This window comes from Crocuta crocuta, unplaced genomic scaffold (genome assembly GCF_008692635.1).
Source record: "Crocuta crocuta isolate KB4526 unplaced genomic scaffold, BGI_CrCroc_1.0 scaffold190, whole genome shotgun sequence".
NCBI classification, from domain to species: Eukaryota; Metazoa; Chordata; class Mammalia; order Carnivora; family Hyaenidae; genus Crocuta; species Crocuta crocuta.
The window spans coordinates 8904676-8915066 of record NW_027527955.1 but is presented as its reverse complement, the minus strand read 5'-3'; the positions used below and the strand labels follow the sequence as shown (position 1 = coordinate 8915066).

Genomic DNA, 10391 nt, shown 5'->3' with positions numbered 1-10391 from the left:
TGGGGCACCTGGGTGGCTCAGTTGATCAAGCGTCCAACTTGGTCTCAGGTCATGATCTCACGGTTTGTGAGTTTGAGCCCCGCGTCGGACTCTGTGCTGACAGCTCAGAGCCTGGAGCCTGCTTAGGATTCTGTCTCCTTCTCTGCCCCTCCCCTGTTCATGCTCTGTCTCTCTCTCTCTTTCAAAAATAAGCATTAAAAAAATTTTTTAATATGATATGTCAAAACATGTGAGATCCAAGTAAGTGTATTTATAGAGAAACTGGTAGACTTAAGTACATATCTTAGGAAAGAGTAATGATGCAAACTAATGACTGGGGCATCGAGAATGGACAAGTAAGAGGGCAGGTTGCATTAAGAGTCCAAAAAATCCCCATCTCTGAAGAATTATTACTATTTGACTTTTCTGGCAGTTCACTGAAAAGCTCCACCCACAGAACTTGTCTTTATTTGACCTAATTCAATGCTAATTTTGTGAAAATAGCCCTATCCTCAGGGCATTTGTCAAAAAAAAAATAGTGGCAATTTTTTAATATCTCAGTTTCCTGAGACAGCGTCACCAGTGGGAGCTAATGAGAAGCTGAGGAATAACTTAAAAGGAAAACCTGGGGAATAACATGGAGACTCTGAAAATTTCTAACACATTTCTGGAAATCTGGAAGGTCATGTGTATTTGACCGTGTACATGCCCAAGAAAGACCTAAGGACCATAATCTTTCACCGCAGGCTGAACTTGAGTCCTGCACAAGCAAGGAAGTGAAAGCTAAGGCAGAATTGCAAACCACCCAAGGCATGCCCCAGGACCACCTCCACAGAGTTCCCTTGGCAAAGGAAGAGACCCTTAACCAGTTCAGGGAAATCTCTTAGTTCAGTCATTAGCTGACCACTAAGCTACGCCGGCCGATTTTAGTGGCCAAACAAGACAAAAAATAGAGACTTTTCAGAATTAGTCCAGGAAAGCCACTAAACAAGCAAATAGTAGCAACAACAACAAGAAACAACAAATCTGAGAAGGGGGAAATCACATTTCTAGGGGTGCCCGGTTATATTACTTATATGATAAATATTATTTAAGATGATATTATTTAAAATTATTTCTTTTAAATATCTAATCTCAACAAAAACTTAGGACTCACACAAAGAAACAGGAAAGAATGGTTCACACATGGAGGGAAAAGCAGTCAGTAAAAACTATTTGAGTTAGAAACTCTTTTTGGTTAGAAACTCTCTGAGGAAGTGGAGAGGATGGTCTTCCTAGACTAAGATTTTACATCAGCTACTATAAATATGGTCAAAGAATTAAAGAAACCATGCCTAAAGAATTAAAGAAAAGTTTGAGAGGGGCGCCTGGGTGGCTCATTCAGTTAAGCGTCCTACTTCGGCTCAGGTTATGATCTCACGGTTCATGGGTTTGAGCCCCACGTCAGGCTCTGTGCTGACAGCTAGCTCAGAGCCTTGGAGCCTGTTTCAGCTTCTGTGTCTCCCTCTCTCTCTGACCCTCCCTTGCTCATGGTCTCTCTCTCTCTCTCTCTTTCTTTCAGAAATACATAAAACATTAAAAAAGAAAAAAAGAAAAGTTTGAGATGTATGTCTTACCAGATAGAGAATATCAATAAAGAGAAGTTATTACAAAAATAAGAACCAAATAGAAATTCTACACTTGAATATGAAAAATAGAGGGATCAAGAGCAATTTGATCTGGCTGACAAATCAGTAGACTTGAAAACAGATCAATTGAGATTACCCAGTCTAAGCAATAGAAAGCAAAATGAAGAAAAATGAACAGAGCCTCAGACACCTTTAGGACACCATCAAGCTAACAGACATGTAAAAGGAGTCTGAGAAGAAGAATGAAGAAAGTGGAAGAAAGAATATTTTAAGAGATAATGGCCAAAAACTTCCCAAATTTGAGGAAAAATCACATCAAATCTGCATTTCCCAGAAGCTCAGCAAATTTCTAGTATACATTCAGAGTGCAGAGGCACATCATAGTCAAGATGTCAAAAGCCCAAGACAGCATCTCAAGAGCAGCAAGAGAAATGATTCATCACACATGAAGGCCTCCCCCGCAACGTGATTTCCCAGAAGCCTGCCCCTGGACACAATCCAGGTGGAATGTGAGGTAACAATCATTTGCCAGCCATTAACAGTGCCACTCTATTGGGGAAGTCAAGGATGGAAGACGGAAAAGTCTTTCTCTCTCCACTCCTCAAAGTCCCTTACCCATCATGGGCCTCCCTACCCTGTGAGTCAGGACTGAGAGGGACAGAAGTGTCACTGGCAACAGTGTTAGGGGGTCTGTGATGTGACAATGACTGCCTGGCCTCTGAGGGCTGTGGGACTTGCCCAGTTGGGGAACAGCTAAGCAGTAAGTAACTGTTGGCTTTAGATTGGGTAGTTATCGGTTCTAAGCAGAGAGTTATATATACCATTTTCTTTAGAAGTCTCTGTCCTAGAGTATAATACTGAAAATTAGGCATGTTTCTTTGATTCATGTTTTTATATCCACAGAAGGCAGTGCCTACCTCATAGAGCTCTTGTAGGGAACAAATCGGAAACATTGAGTGCCTAGTCCAGTACCTGGCACAAATCACATCATACTTTATGTCTAAATACAAATCTATGTATTTGATATTATATTTGATTTATCTCTTTCTCAAGGACAATTTAAGCCATCATGAGAAAAACTTGCAGATGCATTTTTCTCTAACATTATAACCCAGGATACTGCCCTTCATTCAGATGCCATTTACTCAACATATATTACAGACTAGCTGTCGCACTGGATGCTGGACTTAGAGATGTGAGACAATGTTCCCGGTGGGACAGGAGGGGCATATAGTGAGTCTGAATCTGGTAGAGAGAGGGGTGTCAGCAGAGCTAAAGGAGGTGACTGAGCTCCAAAGAGTTAAGTAGGTGAAGTGAAGCAGGGTTAGGCAAGGCTATCCAGGGAGAGAGACCAGCATGGCAGGGAACTGAGGAAAACTCGGCATGTTTGAGGGATTGCACATGGCCAGAGGATAGCATCAGGGAAGGTGGCTGAGAGATAAGGCAAAAATGGTTTGTAGGGACAGATCATGATTGTCCTGGCAGGCCAGGTGAAGAAGATTGAAAATGACACAAAATAGTGACAATTATAATTATTCTTATCTTCTGTTTAGTGAGCACTTGCTATATCCCAGGCACTGGGCTAGGCACTTGAAATACCCAGTTTAGTCCCTCAAGAGCTCTGTGAGGTGGGCACTGCCTTCTGTGGAAAAAGCACATTCCACCTGGAAAAGGGGTCCACAAAGAGATGGAGAGAGAGTGGTCCGGGAGGTGGGAGGAGGGCAGCGCGGCCCCGGGTTATAGAAGTCAAGGGGAGGGAGCTTCAAAAAGGACTAATGTCAAATGCTGCCAACAGGTTGGTCAGTGAGGACAAAGGACTAACCCACGAGCACGTCTCTAGTGTTCTTAACAAGAAGAGTTTCAGTGGAGTGAGGAGGCGAAGGGTGGGTTGCTGTGGGATGGGGTGTAGATGCAATACGGAAATGGTGCATGGCGGTTGTCAGCTGCTCTTTGAGAAGACTGTTCGAGGACGAGAAGGGCAGCAAACAGTAGGCAGAGTTAGAGGATTCTGTGCTCAGCTGGTTGGGGGGTCGTGTTAGATGAGAGGGACCTGAGCGTGTTTGTGTGCTGAGAGAGGCCAGAATGAGCAGAGAGAGAGATAGGAAGGCCCAGGGGCGAGGGATCGCCCAGGAAATAAGGTCACCACTGGGCTGTGAGCAGGTTGGGGGAGGGCCCGGCTCTGCCCGGGAGCCTGAGGCGGCCATTGACAATGCATATGGATGCCATGAGGGTGAGCCGGAAGCCGGGAAGCCGGAAGCTGAAGAAGTTTCAGCCTATGGGCCCGTGTCGCCACATACAGGAGCCCAGATCTTCTGACAAGGGGCAGCCCCTGAATATCTGACTTACAATACATTTATTTCTGTCAACAAGTACCGTAAGCAGGTCCCTCCTGCCCCTGCCCGGATAGGCAGTGAGACTCAGGGGGAAGATCAGGGAGAGTGAACACTGAGTGCTCACCGACCTATAATTTGTAGTTTTTCCTATTNCCCCCCCCCCCCCCCCCACCCCCGCCCCACTGACTTCTCCACTCAGCTTTGTGGTTTTCTCTTCTCATGAATGTCGACACTGTTTCTTTGTGGAGCCCAGACCAAAAGGAGCCCGCCAAGAACAACAGCTGTAAGACCTGCAGAAAGTGTGAGGCCATGAAAGGAGCCAGAAAATAAGAGCCTGGGAGAAACTGCAGGGTGACACTCAGAATTAGGCAACAGTTGGGGTCTCCGGTACAAAGGAAAAAGGACTTTATTAAACTGTTTTGGCGAGTTCTCTAATTAGTGCAAACATTGCCCGAGGAGTAGGAAATAAAGCTTTAGTGTAATTTGGATGGTGGTTAGTTTTGGCGCTGGGATATGTCCAGGGAACATTTCAGAAGAAAGTCAGAAGCCTGCACAGAAGTGGGTTTGTTTGTTTGTTTTTGCAAACAGGGGACAGACAGGTCTCACATATAAAAATAGATTTTTGTAAGTCTTATTTTATTGTTTGATGAAAATATATAGTTATTTTCTTCAGTGATAACGTTCAGTGTTCTTTGATTTTCCTTTTAGTGTGGGTATCAGTGTATTTTTTTTTCAGCAGGATTGTATAAGGAGAAAGGAGGTTTCCTTTAAAATTAGTGACCACATTGCTAAATGTAATCATTAAGTTTTCAGTGGGTCCAGGGCTTGATACAAATGCTATCTCTCTCTCTATCTATCTCACACACACACACACACACACACACACACACACACACACACACCTTCCTAGTGAAAACATCAGCCCGATGGCATTTACAAGTAGTAGTGCTTGACCATGTAATGCACTCTAGCACTTTCTAGAAGAATCTTGACTCATCTACTTAATTGGATGGGTTTTTAACTTACTCAAGCCAGAGTTTTCTCAGTTATATAATGAGGTTAATCAAGGTGCATGGTTGAAAGGATTAAACAGGTAACGCCAGTAAAGTGCCCCCCACGAAAGAGCTAAATAAATGTGCCGGTGGTTGTTGTTACTGACATTGCAATTAGAAAGCTGATTGTCGTCGACAGCTATCCTGGACTCTGACCCTGAGGCTTTGCTCATAGAATCTCTGAATCCAGTTCAACAAACGCCTGTTGAGGGCCTGCTCTGTGTTCTCATAGCAGAAAGGAAGGAGGAAGGAGGCACTCTCTCCCACCTCAAGATACCAACAGTTAATAATTAAGACAACCATAATACAGCCTAGAAAATCAAGTTTCCAAAATTCCGCGAAATTCAGTTCAAGTCAACCAACATGTGTGTCACTTACCTCCTATGCCCACAGCTGACGCTTAGGTGCTGGGTTACAATGGCAGCAAGGCACGTCCACACCTAATTTCAACCAAGCATGACAAGGAAACATGGGAGTGAGTGAGGAGGGGGTGGTGAACTTTGTCTGGAGAGTCCGAGTAGCTTTCAGAGGGGGCGATGTGGAGAGGAATTCAAGCCATGCTGAGAGGGAAAGGTAATCCGTAGAGGACACAGCGTGTTCCTTGGCTTAGAGGCTGGAAACTGCAGGTCTGCTCGGAGAACTGGATGTGGCCCATTATTACTGAAATTTAGCTTTGGAGACGGTAGGAAGGTAAAGGGAGTAACGAGCAGGAATCAGCTTACAGAGGACCTTAGGAGGCATTTGGGTTTGGCCTGTGGGGTCTTTGGAGCTTTGTGAGCAGGTGTGATAACGTGTTTTATTTATTTACTTTTTCCTTAAATAGTTTATTGTCAACTTGGTTTACATATAACACCCAGTGCCCATCCCAACAAGTTCCCCCCTCCATGCTCATCACCCCCCTTCCCTTCTCCCCGACCCTCATCAGTCTTCAGTTTGTTCTCAGCATTCAAGAGTCTCTCATGGTTTGCCTCCCTACCTCTCCCCAACTGTTTTTCCCCTTCTTCTCCCTCATGGTCCTCCATTAGCTTCCTCCTAATCCATCTATACATGCAAATATATGGTATCTGTCCTCTGCCTGACTTGTTTCACTCAGCATAACACCTTCTAGTTCCATCCATGTTGCTACAAATGGCCAGATTTCATTCTTTCTCATTGCCATGTAGTATTCCATTGTATAAATATACCACATCTTCTCAATCTATTCATCAGGTGATGGATACTTAAGTTCTTTNTGGTATTGGCACAAAAACAGACACATAGACCAATGGAATCGAATAGGGAACTCAGAACTGAACCCACAGGTGTATGGCCAACTAATCTTCGACAAAGTGGGAAAGAGTATCCAGTGGAAAAAAGACAGCCCTTTAACAGATGGTGTTGGGAGAATTGGACAGCAACATGCAGAAGAATGAAACTAGATCACTTTCTCACACCATACACCAATATAAACTCAAAATGGATAAAGGACCTGAATGTGAGACAGGAAACCATCAAAACCCTAGAAGAGAAAGCAGGAAAATACCTCCTTGACCTTAACCGCAGCAATTTCTTCCTTGACACATCCCCAAAGGAAAAGGAATCAAGAGCAAAAATGAATTACAGGGACCTCATCAAGATAAAAATCTTCTGCACGGCAAAGGAAACAATCCATACAACCAATAGGCCACTGATGAAATGGGAAAAGATAGTTGCAAATGACAGATAAAGGGCTAGTATCCAATATCTATAAGGAACTCATCAAACTCCACACGTGATAACATGTTTCAGAAACACCTGTGGGGCAGGGTGCCCAGGTGGCTAAGATGGTTAAGTGTCCGACTCCTGATTTCGGCCCAGGTCATGATCTCACGATTCGTGGATTTGAGCCCCGCGTCTGGCTCTCTGCTGAAAGTGCAGAGCCTGCATGGGATTCTTTCTCGCTCCCTCTCTGCCCCTCCCCGACCTGAGCATTTGCCTTTTCTCTCTCTCTCTCTCAAAACGTAAATAAATAAACTTAGAAACACCCCTGAGGCTACAGTAGGGGTGGATGGGAGGGTAAGATCAGCACCAGAGAGACTGGTGAGACTGTCACAGTGTGGACAATGAGGTGACTCTGAAGGCGTGGCTTCAGAAATGTTAATAATCGTAACTGGAAAGGTTGAAAATTGTTGCAAAGTCTGGTGAGGAAAAAGAAGGAGTCAAGGATGAGCTCTAGGTTTCTGGCTTGTGTGGCTGGGTGGACATGTTGGTGCCACGGTTTATCCCTTTACCATTCACGCGCACGTGCACACACACACACACACACACACACACACTCCAGGTATGTGTCCTTCCTTCTCCCCTGCTCCCTGCTGCCGAGTCTGAAAATGGAAAAACAAGGAGAAAGCCCAGAAGTCTCCCAAAGGGACTCCATGTTGCTCCATTAGCAAGGCCCACGGAGTGAGGCCAGACTCTGGCAGCTCCTTCCAGAAAACTCAAAATGGAAATCAATGCCCTCACTAGGTGCATGCACCCCTTGTCTTCCCTGCCTCTGACCATTCTCCTGTGTCCAGCCTTTTTTCTCATCCTTTAACCCACCTTTGTAATTACTGTAGTCTGGAGAGTTCTGATATCTGATACCTCAGATATATGACAATGTTCTCTCTCTCCGTCTCTCCCCTCCCCTCTCCCTTCCTTCCTTCCTTCCTTCCTTCCTTCCTTCCTTCCTTCCTTCCTTCCATTGCTTCTTTCTTTCCCTTTCTTTCTCCCTAGCTTACATTTTATTGTAAAATATAATACATTTATTGGAGTACATAAAATATATACCTACAGCTTAGCATATTTTTTTCAAGGAACACACCCACAACCACCGCCCCAGTAAAGAAACAGAATACTGTTAGCTGCTCAGAAGCCCCCCTCATGTCCTCACCTAATCACCACCCCCTCCACCCCTCCTTCCCTCTCAAGCAACCACTACCTTGACTTATGGAACTCACCTCCTTGCTGTGCTTTTTTGTGTTATCACCTAAGTATATTTCTTGAAACAATAGAGTTTAGTTTTGCCTGTTTGGGAACTTTGTTTTTTGAAATTCTTTTATTCTGCTTCTTTCTCTTTCTCTTGTTTTAATGTCTGTTTGTTTACTGAAGAGAGAGAGAGCAGGGGAGGGGCAGAAAGAGAGAGAAAGAACTCCAAGATGTGGAGTTCAATCCCATGACCCATGAGATCATGACCTGAACTGAAACCAAGTCGGACATTTACCTGACTGAGGCACCCGGTGCCCCAATTCTGCTTCTTTCTTTCAAAATTATGTTTATACTATTCATCTGCATTGTTGCACATAGCTATGCTATCCATTGCATGAATATACTACATTTTCAAATCCCATTCTATTGTGATGGCCACTGGATTGTTTGCAGTGTTGAGCTTTTATGAACAAAGCTTCTCAAACATTTTTTGTACATGTGTCCTGGTCACAATTCATAAGTTTCCTCAGGGTACATATCTGGAAGCAGAGCTACTGACTCATGAAATGTCCTCCCTATTTATTGTTCAGTATACCTTGATATTGTGAGAGCTCCTCTTATTCGTATCTTTGCTGACATTTGGCATTGTTTCTTACCTTATTATTTTAAGCCTCTGTTCCCCAAATAGACTCTTCTACTAAAATAGTCCCCCAAAGGTCAGTGGGTCTCACCCTCTGCTTTTCAGGTGGCCTATAACAGAACACTCACTCCTGTGGCAGCCTGCTGTAAGCATGACCACGAGAAGGGTATGAACAATTCCCAAGTGAGAATGCTAAAACCTCAAGTGAATTCTCATTGGTTTAACAAAAGTAAATCATTGAGGGGCTGTAGTACTTTATTATTAAAAGGAAAAGAAAACTGTGACACACTCCTCAAATGATCATGTCACACTTGTGTGTTCTGATACCCTAGTTGAGCATTCCTGTCCTTGTTGGCTGAGATTTTAGCATCTTTAACTTTGATTTTATTGACTCCCTTTTCAGCCCAAAGCCATGACCAGCTGTGTTTCTCTACCAAATCTTGTCTGTCACAAACACATGCAATGGGTCAAAGAGGGAAATGGTTACATTTTCCTAAATCAAATAATACAGACCAAAGTCTCCTTCTCTAGCATGTGATACTCATGAATATGTTTTCTGTGCTGCCCCTGCAGAGTTTGACCAGCTGACCTGGACTTGGCCAACGGCTCTGTCCTCCATCATGGCCACTCCACCATTCTGGCTAACTAAGAAGATGTTTCCCTTCAAAGTGAGCAAATGGATGGGGCTCGCTTGCTTCCGGTCAACGGTGGGATCCTCATCCAACATACGCCAGAAGAAACTAATCTGCAAGTTGCAGGAAGAAAAAGCTTTTCGAGAAGAGATGAAAATTTTTCTCGAGAAAATAGAAGGCTTCAGGGAAGAGATGTGGAATTTCCGAGGCAAGATCCATGCTTTCCGAGGTCAGATCTTGGGGTTTTGGGAAGAGGAAAGACCTTTCTGGGAAGAGGAGAAAACCTTCTGGAAAGAAGAAAAAGCCTTCTGGGAAATGGAGAAATCTTTCCGGGAAGAAGAAAAGACCTTTTGGAAAAAGTACCGCACCTTTTGGAAGGAGGATAAGGCCTTTTGGAAAGAGGACAATGCTTTATGGGAAAGAGACCAGAACCTTCTTCAGGAGGACAAGGCCCTGTGGGAGGAAGAGAAAGCCCTGTGGGTGGAGGAAAGAGCTCTTCTTGAGGAGGAAAAGGCCCTATGGGAGGATAAAAAGTCCCTCTGGGAGGAAGAGAATGCCCTATGGGAAGAGGAGAAAGCGTTTTGGGTAGGAGGTGGCGGCCATATTGCTGAGGAGCAGATACCTGAAGACAGGCACCGCAACGTCAATGGAGGGCCACGATCACCACCCTCCTTCCGAGGCAGAGCATGAGAACAGGAGATGAAGGAGCATGGGGTCCAGACTCTGTTGGATTGGGATTCAAGTCCAGGGTGACCCTATGTGTTGGAGAAAATAGGCACTTGTTTGTCTCCTTGTTTCAAAAGACCTAATAAAGTCCTGAGAAGACGTTTGGAAAAACAACTTCAATAAGGCCTGCTTCATTTTTTTCCAGGTTTTGTGATTATATCCAAGGCCATACTCCCACCTTCCAGGCTGTACTGCTCTCTGTGTAGGGCTTGGTTCTGGGCACTTCACCATGAGCCCAGCATATGTAAGTTTGTGAATAGAGACCTTACAGCTCTCTCTAAAAGTCAGAATGGGAGAGAAGAGAGGCTCAGACAACTCCAGCTAGAGATACATAGGGACAGAGAGCAGCTGAGTCACCTATGCCTCTGGTGCCCTGGGAGACAATCATTCTTTTCCACTCTGAACAGTCTTAGAGTCCTGGAGTGGGCTAACAGCTTTTCAGAGAAGGCCACAGTGCTGTGAACAACTCACGGGTGCTT

At 44.5% G+C, this 10391-nt stretch overlaps 1 protein-coding gene across 2 annotated transcripts; it reads left to right on the top strand.

The window, feature by feature from the left end:
- The first annotated feature begins 2168 nt into the window (after positions 1-2168).
- Positions 2169-10026, top strand: CCDC70 (coiled-coil domain containing 70). 2 transcript variants are annotated; one of them, XM_077752666.1, is made up of 2 exons: positions 2169-2367; positions 9128-10026. In XM_077752666.1, exon 2 carries the CDS (start codon positions 9175-9177, stop codon positions 9874-9876), a length of 702 nt encoding a protein of 233 aa, XP_077608792.1. In that variant the 5' UTR covers positions 2169-2367; positions 9128-9174; the 3' UTR covers positions 9877-10026. The 2 variants fall into 2 exon arrangements, with proteins under 2 accessions (XP_077608792.1, XP_077608793.1); XM_077752667.1 differs by lacking the exon at positions 2169-2367 and adding an exon at positions 3775-3981.
- The last annotated feature ends 365 nt before the right edge of the window (positions 10027-10391 follow it).